Source organism: Gymnoscopelus braueri (genome assembly GCF_963280865.1).
Source record: "Gymnoscopelus braueri genome assembly, chromosome: 4".
Lineage (NCBI taxonomy): Eukaryota > Metazoa > Chordata > Actinopteri > Myctophiformes > Myctophidae > Gymnoscopelus > Gymnoscopelus braueri.
The window spans coordinates 16,808,794-16,823,251 of record NC_137605.1 but is presented as its reverse complement, the minus strand read 5'-3'; the positions used below and the strand labels follow the sequence as shown (position 1 = coordinate 16,823,251).

At 43.6% G+C, this 14,458-nt stretch overlaps 1 protein-coding gene across 2 annotated transcripts in view; it reads left to right on the top strand.

Moving 5' to 3' along the window:
- Positions 1–14,433, top strand: part of tax1bp1b (Tax1 (human T-cell leukemia virus type I) binding protein 1b) — a 35,774-nt gene extending 21,341 nt beyond the window's left edge. For both annotated transcript variants that reach the window (XM_080426973.1, XM_080426974.1), the window contains exons 8-18: positions 1,799–1,984; positions 3,347–3,598; positions 4,064–4,240; positions 4,843–4,915; positions 5,022–5,140; positions 6,130–6,255; positions 8,216–8,302; positions 10,304–10,511; positions 11,111–11,274; positions 12,424–12,509; positions 12,869–14,433. In XM_080426973.1, the coding sequence (XP_080283099.1) occupies positions 1,799–1,984; positions 3,347–3,598; positions 4,064–4,240; positions 4,843–4,915; positions 5,022–5,140; positions 6,130–6,255; positions 8,216–8,302; positions 10,304–10,511; positions 11,111–11,274; positions 12,424–12,509; positions 12,869–13,067 (1,677 nt within the window). In that variant the 3' untranslated portion in view covers positions 13,068–14,433. The remainder of the gene's footprint in view (positions 1–1,798; positions 1,985–3,346; positions 3,599–4,063; positions 4,241–4,842; positions 4,916–5,021; positions 5,141–6,129; positions 6,256–8,215; positions 8,303–10,303; positions 10,512–11,110; positions 11,275–12,423; positions 12,510–12,868) is intronic.
- The last annotated feature ends 25 nt before the right edge of the window (positions 14,434–14,458 follow it).

The window sequence follows — 14,458 nt, the reverse complement described above, 5'->3', positions numbered from 1 at the left end:
TTTGAGAGGTATATCTAGCAGGTGAAATATCTGAGCCTGTCGGCAAGTCAAAATCAGTTGCCGTGAAGTCTTTGACCGTCAGTGAGAGCAGCGACGAGCTACAGCCAATGAGAAGTGAGAGTGCACAGTTCATTACACAGGATGAAACCTGTGGGAGGAGTTATAAACCCCTGCATTCATTAGTGTGGTTGCCCTGTTCTATAGTACTCTTCCCACTTTATTTATAGATAAACTTTATTTCAAACCGCATCTCCTCCCACAGTTTATTTTTCCCAATTTAGTGCCATATGTCAAAATGACCGGCTTGACCGGGAATCGTGCGCTTGTATTTTGCTAAGAGATTGGTTAAATAGTTTAATTGATATTGATTTATTAGTGCATTAAATTTCCCCATCCACTTTAATGGAAAAGTGAAAAAACTCAAATTCAAGTATGGGAGGTTCATAATTTAGTCCGAAATTATAAAAAAAATTATCACACCATTCGGCCTCATGGTGGCGCTATAACAGTCCACTTTACGTTTTGGCCTATAACTCTTGAACCGTAGGTCATAGAATAAAAAAAAAAATCTAGATTTTCCGCCATGTAGAATTTTCTTCAAAACACACTTTTAGCTCCTCCTCCCACATATTTTGTCCAAATTTCACAAAGATCGGTACACATGAGCTCTGGGCCCATGCGATAAACATATACAAACGGCATTTTGATTGTCCTTACCGTTCGTCCGTAAATGGCTTCCAAAGTTAGCGGGAGGTGCCTGTTTTACCAAAAACGCCAGAAATTACGAACGAAAGGTCCGGTCAATCCCAAATTTGAATCGCATGTCGAGGGTGGTTTACTCAACGAATCCCCAAAAGCATTTCCATTTTGATCCATAGGGGGCGCCACAAATGCGCAAAATGAACCGTTTGATGCAAAAACATTATTTTGGGGTGGATCAATCATCTCTAAATGAAACGCAAGTGATCTCAGGAGTGACGTGACAATGTAATTGGCGCAGCCTCCGACGGTATTCCTCCCAGCTTATTCCTAGAGTCCCGGCGGCCGCGACCCGCGACTCGCGTCGGCGCAACCACACTTTGCAATTTCCCAGAATTGCGAAAATTCTAGTTGGACTTCAAGTTTCTTGTGATCATCCATTTTGGGAATCGTGTAACTTTCCATGTTACATCTTGCGTGCGTTTTCATTACACAATTAGACAAATTGGTCAAAGATGTCTCCTGGTGAAATATCTTGTAATGTGTGACCCCATGTTGCTGATCAGTCATGTAGTGTGTACACCAAAACGACACAAGATACCTGATTATAAGACAGAATGTTGTGTACTGTGAACTGTACAGCAATACGACCACTTTGAAAGTCTTGTAGTGTGAGCCTGCCATTAGTTACAGGTACTATACAGTAGACATAATGAGCCCATGTTTTATCATTTCACGTGTGTTGTGAAGACCAAATGTCCTCAATTTGCTCGAAAGATGAAGGAAATCATCTTCCAGTCCTCATTTCGAGAAGGGCCTTTGCTACCTTTAGCCTACCGGTTTAGGCATGGTCAATGGACCGCATTTATAGCACTTTTCTGACTACTCAAGGCACTCCACAATGTATGCCTCACTTTCACCCATTCACAGTCATTCACACACCGACGGCAGAAGCAGCCATGAGAGGTGCAACCTGCTATACACGTAAGAGTAAGGGAGAGTAGAGTTGGTGAATGATTGTATTCAATGGAAGGTCCTCACAAATACAATGTTGTGTGTGTGTGTGTGTGTGTGTGTGTGTGTGTGTGCATGTGTGTAGATTCACCTGAAGAACCGTGAGCTGGAGAACACGAAGCTGAGCGCAGAGCTGCAGATGCTGAAGTCGGTAGACCTGAACAAAGAGAACACTATCGCCCAGTTCAAGGACGAGGTGGCTCGTCTGCAGGCCTGCCTCACTGAGAAGGACAAACAGCACAGAGAGATCCTGGCCAAAGTCTCCCCTCTGGTACACCTCCAATAACAGCTCTTATCTTACTTATGTCATCACTTCTGCATTGTTTAGTTGTTGGATAATGAAAGAAATGTATATATTGACAGACAATGTACATTCATTTACATTCATTTAAATGTTGTCAAATATTGCCAACCATTCCATGGACTGTAATGGAGTCCATGGCCATAATATAACAAGTTGCTGTGTGCCCATTTCCACTATGTCTCAAGCAATCATAATGCTGTTACAGTATGCTGTTAAAATACACTTACTTAAAGGAACATTGGGCCTTCAACATCATCTCATCTCCATATATGGGTCCTCAGTAATACTAAGGGATGTTGTCATTTCTGTCTAGTACATGCGCTGAGTCTCAGATGTGTTCTGTGGATGGATGAAAAATGTGCCTAGTACTGCCTACCGATGACATCATTGGTGTTAAATTCAAACAGGATTTCAATCAATTTTATTTTCCTTTTTTGGGCGGTGAAACCGCCCCTATATGTGAGGTTTGGATATTTGCACACCAAATCCTGCGCTGTGATTGGCCACCATTGTACCCCCTAACCCTGCACCGTGATTGGCCAATCACAGTCTATTCAGGACTGTGATTGGCTAGGGAAACATGACACATGTGCATAGCCCTATAAATAGGACTATGCACTTAAAAAAAACACATTTATGTTTTTTTTTAAGTGAATCACACATTGTGGTTGACTCCATTCAGTATTGTGATTAGCTAGCAAGACACCGCCCACTTCACACTGGGTGTGACATTTTTTTTATTGATGCAAGAACAACGGCTTCTGTTTCCGTGTGCTAACTTTCCAAGAAGAGAAAAAGGTGTCGTTTTTCCATTAGCTTGCTATCCCCATCAATGATGTCATTGGTAGGCATGTTCACAGCCCACCGATGAGACGCAAAGCGAGTAGACATAAATGGTACCACGAATCATCTAATAATGAGCATTAGTGAGGACCAATTTAAGTGAGGTGTTCCTTTAACTGCTTCTATTACTTATTTTGGTCAGAATTAACTGAGCATTTCAAACCTAAACATTTCTGTTGATGCACCATAGAAGTTCCTTGTACAATGTGCGTCTCTGTCGGTTAGAAACCTCTATCCAAAACTGTTACTTTTCAGGATTAAAATAAAAAAATAGCAAAAGTAGCAGATATACAAGCCCAAAACGCGCCGCGTCGCGTTTCGAGCTTGTATATCTGCTACTTTTGATACTTTTGTGTGACGCTGCAGTGTGTTGGGCATTAATTTACGAAAAAACACAAAAAGTTAGAATATGGAGATAAGAGGTTTCTGACCGACAACGGCGATATGTAGAACCACACATCACTCTGACCCCCTCATCACTTGCAGGGAGATATGAAGGTCCTGAAGGAACAGCTCCGTCAGAAGGAGGAACAGCTACAGGCCACCCAGCAGCAGTCGGCCATGCTGTCTGCCGAGCTGCGCGACGCCTCCAGCGCCCGCGACCGCAGCATGTCCGACCTGTACCGCATGAAGCTGGAGGCCGACGCGCTGAAGCAGGGCAAGACCGACGCGCAGGCGCAGTGCGTCCGCCTGGAGCGCCTTGTGGAGCAGATGAAGGCCGCGGCCAAGAGAGAGGCGGTGAGGACCCTTCCTTCGGTCACGTTTACTCACATGAAATTGCCCCAATTACAGTACATAGAGAGGCCTGTCATTTGTTTTGACAAAGATTCATTGTTAATGTGTGAGAAAACTGATGTTTAAAGATGCTATATTTGCATTTACTGCACTTGGATACATGGTGTTGATGATAGAATTCAAAATACTTTGAAGAATGGGCTCTATGCATAACTGTTGTCCCCGGTTTCCAGACGGTGGCATACCCGTTTCCTATTCCGGTTCATTTTCCCATAGCTTTGTTTGATTGGCTCGGCAGCAGATTTGAAAGGGGAAACGCAACATAAAGGTGTCATTGTGTTTCCCATTCAACCCGAACAAAGCTATGGGGACACTTTTCTGTTTTTTGAGATACAATTCTGCAATTCGCCACACTACACCTAGCATGACATTGACCATTGACGTTGCTTGTCGCGTTGCGTTGGCCAGGCCAGGGCAGAGGAGGAGGAGGAGGAGGCGGCTGCAGAGCCAACCGTGGTGGCTGAGATGCAGAGAGAGGTGGAGGACCTGAAACTCAGACTGCACATGGCAGCAGAACACTACAAGGACAAGTACAAGGAGTGTCAGAGGCTGCAGAGGCAGGTGCTCAGGTGCTCTGAACCGGGGGTGAGTGTTCAAGCACGATTTAAACTCACTGTGTGTGTGTTCGATCTTTCAAGGCAATCAGTCAGTCCACCATTTAAGTACTATATACTTTGTGCTATTGAACAGCTTTTACGTGCGCTTCTGACTAAACCTCCTAACCTGTCGGACAAACCACCTAACTCCAACTTGTGGAGTTAGGTGGTCCGTCCCCCATTGATTAGAATGACGAAGTCAGACGGAAAACAAATCTACACATTAATGCTCAAAAACCTCCTAACTCCACTTGAGCTGTATTTTGGTAAAGTGATGATAATATAAGGACACGTTCAAGTATCTGACAATGTATAGAGTCACCATACCAACTTTGATGAGACAGTATTGTGTTTTTTTTTTCTTCATTTCCTGAAAAGTTAATATTTTGGACATAGCTGGTTTCTGCCCGACACATAGATATTCATGTAGTATGTATGTAGACAGTATATACTGTCAGTATGTACTGTATATACTGTATATAGATGAATAGCGAAAATAGAATGTATACAAAGTATATAGATGAACCCGTCGACCCACACATCACTAACCAAGGCTGACCCAAGTAATTGTGCTTGTGTTCCTGTCTTTAGGAGCAGAAGAAGTACTCAGCAGCTGAGGCCATAACGGTCCCTGCCTCTGGGAGTCCAGACACTTCCGTACCAGGTACCTCCATCTAAACACAACAATGTGTTATCCCCCTTGTGACGCACTGCACTGCCTCAGGTAAATGACTGTGTGTGTGTGTGTGTGTGTGTGTGTGTCTCTGCAGGCAGCCCTGGCTCTGCTGAGCCCATGCTGGAAGCCCTCATTCAGGAGAAGCTCAAAGGCATTAGCAGGGAGGCGGCCGACAGGAGCGACAAGTACAGGAAATACAAACAGATGCTCAGCGTAAGAATTCTTACTGTTAAGCACTTAAACTCTATGTACGTCATTGACCGTGGTCCTCCAGGGCTCTATACTAGGTCTGCACCTTTTTCAGCCTATACACCGAATCTCTTAAAAAATAGCCGATCTACAAACTCAAAATGCGTCGCAACGAGATACGCTGTGAGCTTGTGAATCATCTATTTTCACACAGAATAGGCATGTGGTTTTAAGGCCCTTGCACACAGAGTTCGATGCAATGTTTTATTAGTCAATCAGTTTTTGACGCATCTGAAGAAATGCAGGAATCTAACTGGGTTTGATTGGAGGAAAAACATGGAGGTGTTTCTGAGTAAGTGTGAAAGAGGTCATAAAGAAGTGTTTGTTTATAAGTTTGTTTGTTTTTCTGTGTAAAAACGTCGGACTCTCTGTGCAAGGGGCTTTATTGTTCGTTTGTGTGTTATACGGTTCAATACAATTTTATCCGACTTCATTATAAGTCCGTTTTACACAGTTAATGAAAGGGTGAATGTGAACAAAAATATTATACAATTCAGACAATGCAGTCTAATAACACATTTTACAGCACTCCATTGGCTAATGAGTGTAGTACATGGTCAGGTGTGGAAGTTGTCCAGATTGCAGATTTAGGGTATAAACCTGAGACACAAGTGAATATAATATACAAGTATAAAAATAAGGAAACCAACTTCATCAAACAGCCACAATGGCTAAAGAATTCCAAAATTTAGATTTGAGATTTCAATATAACATAGAACAGGACTCTTGAAGGCTGGTTACTTGCCAAAGTGTCTGGTAGTGTAGACTGTCTTCCCAGCCACAATAAAAACGTACTACTAGCATTTTATTAGTTGCTAGCAATGAATTCCCAGCTTGCTCAGAGTACAGAATGCTAATACAGCGACTGATACGCCGTGAAATACACAGATATTACGGCTGAGCTACACAGAATGCGAGGGATCCTAATGAACCCAGTTTGATCCGTTATGTAGGAGGAGAAGGAGCGAAGCTGCATGTTTGCTGACGAGCTGGCTAAGATGGAGGTGAAACTGAAGGAGCAGCTGAAGATCAATGACGGTCTGAAGATGCAGCTGGCTGCGGAGGAGGACCGCTACAAGGTCTGTCCGTCCCCCATACACACACAGCAGAGGGTGAAACCATTAACTACTAAACCACTTAAACCCTATATGTTTGACCGGAGTCCCTCAGGCCTACTAGTTTCTTTTCTGTTTTCGCTCTACATTAAATATCTCTGCTGAAAATTGCCGAGCTCTCTAGCCGAGCAAGCTCTCAACGAAGGTTGAGATCTTGCAAAGGTTTTTCCCGAATACGGATGCTGGGGTTTAAGTGATTAAACCCTCTACACTTAGTAAACTAGACCTGAGTTGGCTCTGTACTTGGACCACCTTTTTCCCGTCTACACCAAATCTCTTTGCCAAAAATAGCTGATCTACTACAATAATGATAATAACAACGCGCCTGCTATTTTTGGCTAATGTTCCGCCTCAGAACATGGATGCTGGGGTTCAAGTTGTTGTTCACAAAACCTCTATTTCAATATAGCCGATCTACAAACACAACGCGTCACACTGCCACGCATTGTGAGCTGTAGTAGATCTTTCACTTATAAGAATTTCACAATTTCAGTATGGTTTTCGTCTATAATAACACGCCCAAAATAGGGACCCCAGGTTAAAAGGGCTTCAGTGATCGACAGAGTTCATCCCACAATTTCTTTTATAGTTGAACAATTGGTTTAGTGATGTTTGATGTTAACGTTTCTAATATGGGCCACTTGCAATTTTGTTCGATATTATAAAATGAAGAAATGCTTGGTAAACATATGCTGTCAGTTTATTATTATTATCTAAATGAATTACATTGATTAGTTGAGTTATAGAAAAGAATATCGCAGATGAATTGATTTACAGAATAATCGTTAGCTGCAGCCGTAGTTCAGCACTGCATAACTAATACACTGTGTTAGAATGACAATAATGACTGTTGTAATGGCTGTTTATTTAATGTAAGGAAACATCTTTCAGACAGTTTCCTAAACACAGGGCATTTTTTTTTCAAATGATCACTTTCTGTCACTTGCCCCTTCTCAAATAGCTTTTAAGCATTTTGATGCACACATAGATAATAAAATTGTAGAAAAAGCGGTGTTCATGTGTACCTCACATATCACTGCTATTCTTTTTGTTGTTGAATGTCATGCCTGCTTCATTGAACACTACAACTGTGGTTCTCAAACTGGGGTCCTTAAGGAGTTACGGGACTGTAACTCAAATGGACCCTTATGGGTCCATTAGGTTACATTTGTACATTCTCAGAGTTAGGATTTTATATAATAGATTGCGGTCCCAGAGATAGATTCTTTTATCAAATGGGGGGGTCTGTGGTCTTGTTACATGTGACTTTATGTCATGGTCCTTTCATTTTCCCCTAGACGGGATCGTAACAGGTCTAATGCATATTAAACTGGGGGTCCTTGAAATTAAAAAGTTTGAGAACCGCTACACTACACACACAGGACTGGTCAACTGTATTCATTTGTTTGTGGACAGTCTGTACTGGTAGTCTGGTGTTTTTCATGGCTGTGTGTGGCTGCTCTAGCTCAGCGACTCCACTCCAGCCTTTGATGCTATCTGTCCAGCCGAACACAATCCCTTCTGACAGTGTTGTTTATGGGCCAGAGAAGACCTTTTTACTGCTGTTTATGTGAGGCCGTGGAGACAGTCGAGGCCACGCTCTGAGGAATCCCCGGACCGCTGCCTGGCGGCTAATGCCGGTGCTTGGCTCAGGACGGCCGGATATTTGCTCACAGCGCCTTGGGGGGGAGGGGGGGGCGGAAATCAAACAGGTTGTTTTGCTTTGAGTTCTACTGTACATAAATTAGGCCTCGACCAAGAAGGAAGCCTTTGACAGCCATGATCAGTTAACGTCACGCGCTGAAGTACTCCGAGTACTTCTGGTTTCCGCTCTTCAAGCGGGAACCACGTCAGTTCTTGCACCCGCGTGACACTTAACCTCTTTCTCTCCTTTTCTCATTGTGTTTTTGTGTACGGGCTGCAGAGCCAGGTCGCAGAGAAGGGACGAGAAGTGAAGGAACTCAAGGATACGATCACAGTCCTGATGAAGGAGAAGGACAAACTGGAAGGGGTTAGTGACAGCTTTCATTTTCTCCTTTATAGACTTCTACCACCCAAAAGAAAAAAAAGAAAAAAACCCTGAAAGCTGCCATTTCTTTTCCTTTCCCAATCTGGTCTGGGTTTTAAAATGTCTCTCTAATTGGAGAAGCTAAGTAAATGAGTTCTGATTTTCCATTCAATTACTCTGGACCACAGCAAGGTCCACGTTGGCCCCAGAACCCCACAACTCAGAGGCAGCTCTGCAGCAGCTCCGAGGAGCAAAATGACCCAATTTGAGGTTTAGACTGTAAATGAAATTGGCGCCTGCAACAAACGTCAAATAAAACCCAGCCCTCCCGTCTCTCTTTGAAAACGAGAGGAGTTTCTTTTTTCGACGAAGACGCTAATTAAACTGTTTGCGAGACCGAAAGAGCCAGCCGAGAATCCGCAGCTTCCCCCCGGTGCTGCTTGCTGTGTGACTGTGTTGTCTGCATGGATTCAAGTTCTCAGTCGCCTCGACTGATTTCAGTCATTTGGATTCCATAGAGTCCAACATGTCTTTCTCTTGGCTAACTCTTTGCTTTTTCTAAACCAGGGGTCTTCAGTAGGGGGTCCGGGACCCCTAGGGAGTCCTCAGATTTATGACAGGGGGTTCCATCTTTGTGTGATTTATTTTTCATTTTTTACATTCACCACTTGAACCCAAGCATCCGTATTCTGAGGGGTACATTAGCCGAAAAAAGCAGACCTACAAGCTCACAACGCCTGTTGGTCGGCTATTGATGGTTTAAGTGGTTAACTGTCTGAAAATACACATGAACATGAATCCAACACAACGCTACACAATGATAGTGCTGCCAAACAAGTCTATGAAGCTATCTATGTAAAAGTTTAATATGCAACACGATTTTATACAATAATGGGGGTCCCTGCTTCATCTCGCTCTCAGCTAAGGCGTCCTTGGCCTGAAAAACATTGAAGACCCCTGCTCTAAACTCGTCTAAAGGATGATTTATATTTAGTTGCATGCCGGTGTCATGCACCGAAAATAGCCAATCTACAAGCTCCCTACGAGCTTGCACGGCAGCTATTTGTGGTGTGCAACGTGGTGCACAACCAATTTGAACTGAGGAATAACCCTAAGCCATGTGGCTGGTAAAGTCAAGCCCTACTGTAGTAATAGATATTAACACATTGCATGCCAATCGCGTTGTTCTACGCAAACCTAAATAATTGTGCAGCGTGCCTACGCGAAGTGGTCTTTTTTTTTTCTTCGCAGTGACACATTTCATTGTAGCACACCCGGATATGGAAATATCCGTATCCGGAGATTTTCGTTCCCACCCGCCGCCGCTCTAAATCTTCCCCTAATCCGCCATTATCTCGGAGTTTTTTTTCTCTTCGCTGAACGCTGTTTAACATAAACCGCGACTACTGCAAAATGGAATGTCGCCGATTGAAACGGTCTTCTCTGGGCCACTCACACAGCTACCCTGTGTGTCTACAAACAGTTTAACGCGCGATCTTAAGGTATTTAGCGAGGTCTGTGGTGACGTGAATAAAAAAAAAAAAACAACAATAAATCGCTGGCACTGGTGAGTACATTATGATATTAAACTCTGGCGTGGAATGTGTTAATAGTTATTTTAAGATTAAAGAATATTTTAATTAGTCAAACTAGCAATAGAATACATGATCAGAAGCATCTTCCATAAACCCTAAAGGTCTCAGATATTTCATAAAAGCAAAGGTTAGTCAGCTAGCATACGCGCACGCACGCGTGCGCACACACACACACACACACACACACACACACACACACACACACACACACACCTGCAAAGTCATTCAAATCTGACCCTTGATCTTGTTCACACACCTAAAGCCATTGTGAGATTTGTCCTTGATTCACTTTTGATGCTTGTAGTAGGATGACCTGCACATGCATTATTTGACCTGGCCTGCATGAATAATATTGAATAAAAGACAAAGCAGGGCAGCTGATCGTTTGCCCCCCGTCTCTCCCCGTCAGGATGTGACGAAGACCAGCAACAAGAAAGAGCAGCAGTCCACTACTGAGAAACTCAACAACGTGGAGTGCAGCCAGAGCAGCGTTCCTGTGTTCCTGCAGTATCCACTCCCCTACAGCCAGGACGCACCCACCCCTCTCCTGGTGTCCCAGAGCCCCCCCTCCCAGCTGCACTTTGGGAACCCATACTCCAGCTCCTCGGACACAAGAGGTCAGTTGACCCCACCTCTGTAAAAGTAATGCACACCCGTAGGCTTAGGCTGTGTTCAGGCTGGCAACCCAAATCCGATTTTTGGCCTTTCCAGATTGAAATCAGATTTGAAGTTTCAGGTTTTTATCAAATCTGAACAGCAGGCCTGGGCCGTAGCGTGACGGTCCAGGCACCCTAGGCTGCAATGCCAGCCTGACAGCGTGTCGGGGGTTCGACCCGACGACCTTTACTGCGTGTAACCCCCCCCCCCATCTCTCTCCCCATTTCCTGTCAGCCTACTTTCCCTATCCCTCTCTAAATAAAGGTATAAAACCCCCCCCCCAAAACAAATCTTTAAAAAAAAAGAAATCTGAACAGCAAAAAACAACACATTTGCGATTCAAATTCAAATCATTGTCACAATAGTTATCTGTGGAACCGAGCCAAACTCAATGTAATGCCTACAATACAAGTGCGGGGGGGGGGGGGGTCCCCAGTTCAAATATGATTATTTTGGGGGGTCGCGGCCTGAAAAGTTTGGGAACCCTTGATTATACAGAGTACATAGAAATGTTTGGATTTGCTGCCATTGACTTTTCTCCCACCATGTCCTCTTGCAGACGAGGAGGTAGACGAGCAGTTCTCTGATGACCAGCTGCTGCGCCTGCCTCCCGTGGGCCCCCCCTCCTGGGACAGCAACGTGGTGTGCATCCAGCCCACCCGCAACCTCAGCCGGCCCGACGCCCTCGACGACACAGAGGAGCAGCACAACAATAACAACAATGTAATAACGATAATATGAATAATTAGAATACGCTTGATTTCTGTAGCATCTTTCATAGATGGTATATAGCTCAAAAGGCTATGTTCACAATGGCAGCTTTTTGGCCCATCTAGATTTTAATCAGATCTGAATCTTGTCTGAACAGAGAAAGAGCTTGTAGATCGACCTATCTGCAACGAACGCAGATAGGTTGACGATGCCTGAATACACAAATTTGATCTGATGGCGTTCAAATAACATTGTCGACAGTCAGTCCTAAAGATCAGCTTTGCCTTGGATTTGCCTGCAGTCTGAATAAAGCCAAAGTGCTGATATGAAAATAATAGACAGAGAAAACGACAAGGAAGTAACTAAAGTCTAACTGCGTGCTGGTGATGTGTTTTTTTGGTGTAGAAATGCTAGCTTGCTTGATAGCATGTCCTGTCGGCCCAACAGGTCAGCGCCCATATTGTATTTGCAAAATCATGGGTTTGATTCTAGCTCTTGACCTGCTTTGCATGTCATCACCCCTTTAAATCAACTTTAAAGACCCACTCCCCCAAAATCTTGCTTTTCTTTGTCTTTTTGAAGCTTACCGTGAAAATCCTAGTAGTTTCTTGCACTCTGCATATCTCCAAAGCATTAATATTGTGTTTTACTAGTAAACCTGGCAGACTATCACTCACTGAAATCAGGTTTAAAGCAGAGCACACAAGTCAGAACTCAGATTGAGTGAAACAAAACATGCACTCCCTCATGGATGTTCTCTGTGGTTACTCATTAGATTATCAAATAATAAAGGATCAAATGTGTGTTTAATTCATAGGGTATGGAATACTAAACAAGGGCAAAGATATAGCAAAGAGAGAAGGTACTCTAGAGGTATTTAGAGATGGTTTTTGGGGGGAGAAAAATACATGTACATTTATTGAAACTAGATGATTTTTGTGAGGAATTAAACCACCATGGTTCATGTGGACAGGGACTTAAATATGTTTTGAAAAGAAACAAAGTTGAACCTATAAACTAGTCCTAAAGAATAGTTTGTAACAGACTTCCCTCTTGCCTTCAGGTAAAATCATTCTGAACATCTTCATGAGAATGTAGGTATAATAAAATATAGTAAATTCTTTATAATCATTCTTTATAATATATTCCGACTACTTTTAGGGCAACGCCAATGAGCAGCCCGCAGCGACTGAACCCCACAGCCCCTTCATGAACGAAGGACAAACTGCCTTCTGCTTTGACTCCAGGTACGTGACCATACCATGTCTAAAATGCCCTTGTCTGGGTTCCAGGTCAGCCTGGCCCCCACCTGTGCATTGTTCCATGCGTCAAATATTTCTTCTGCTGTACACAACCCCACCCTTTCTATACTGATGTTGATGTTAGTAGCCCAGCGGACCACCCACGTAGACCCCAGACAGATGCTCTTTATTAGCAAACGTGCCTGTTTTGCCAACATCATCACTCCACTTGCTTATTAACACAAGCTCTCTCTCTCCCTCCCTCTTTCTTTCCTCTCTTGCTCCCCTTTCCAATCTCTCTTTTTCCTTCGATTTTCTCTCTATTTATCTCCCCTTCTGTCCTGTCCTCTCGTTCCCATGTGCAGCATGGACATGAAGCGCTGTCCACTGTGCGGGGTCATCTTCCCACCCAACTACGACCAGAGTAAGTTTGAGGAGCATGTCGAGAGCCACTGGAAGGTCTGCCCCATGTGCAGCGAGCAGTTCCCCCTGGACTGCGACCAGAAGATCTTCGAGAACCATGTGCTCACGCACTTTGACGGAAACGTGCTCAACTTCGACTAAACTAAATTCGAAGGCCGTGGGTGGGTGAGGGGGCAATGAGCCTAACATGCCCCACCCCACCCACTCTCCACTGAAATAAAATCGCACTCTGCACCCCGTCTTCAGTATGTAACAGTGTGACCGATAGGGACTGTTATTGACTTTTCGCTATGTGACTTCTAACTTAGAGGAAATTCTCCCAAAAGTGGTGTGGCACTCGGAAACAAAGAGGAAAAAATAATTTACTAAGTCGAGCGTAATTTATACTGCATTGCAAGATAGTGATGCTTGCCGAAAACATCAGATATTCAGTCGCGATGCGTTGTTAGCTTGAAATGTTTTTAATTTCGGCAAGTGACACCGTCATACTGTGGCGTATAAATTAGGTTTCAATGTGTGTCCCAGGGGCTAATGCGTATTAGCAAATCCAAATGTTTTCTAATAGACCCTTCATTGGGGGTTTCAGTGATTTATTTGGTGCAGTCATTTCCCAACTCTGGTCCCCGGGACCCCTGGTACTTCTGCTTTCCTATTTCTACAGCCAGAATTACAAGGACACCAGGAGAACGCAATTAACATCCCGGTGGGATGTGAAACCATGAGTACCAGGCATCCTGAGGAGCGCAGTTTGGAATAGGAACCACTGTTTTAGGGGGTGTGGGGTAAGACTGTTCTTTAGGCTCACGTTTACTGGAGTCTCTCAGATCTTTCTCAGATCCGTTTGAACACTAAACGTCACAAATCAGGGAAAGACGCAGCGAGTGTTTACCAAACTTCACATTTAAACGCTTCCAACAAAATGCGCCCCCCCGTCACCATAACGATTCATATTTTGTCACACGACGGACGGCATTGCGCGCCGAAGATAGCATACCTACAAGCTCACAACGCATCACAGATGCAAAGTGTGGTGAGCTATTTTCAGCGTGCAGCAGAGCATACATTTGGCATACCATTCAGGTGTCCATCACTTTTGGAAAACAGCCTTGGTGCACTATATGCAGTCAGGGACGAATGCTTACTTCTGCAAATTACATCAAAACCGGTTTATCTATATTGTAAAATCATTTATTTTAGGATAAGGTATTAATGCCAATGAATGTTGTGAAAGCTTTGACCTGATTTGTGTATTTAAAAGAGATATGTCTTTACGTTAGCGTTAGCTGGTTTCTTCTGTTGTGTTTTTACCATTACCTAATCGCATCTGGCTAACAAACACCTATTATCATCAGCTAGTCATCGCTGCATGCCAGGCTTCTGTTTAGATTATTTTCTTTGGTTTATATTTTACGAAAACTAAGTTATTTCTGTCATAGATACTTTTTGACTTTTGTTTTGTGAGTCCCATGTATCAAACATAAACTAAATAAAAATCTGTTTCAATCAAGTGGTTCTCCTAACGGTATGTGACG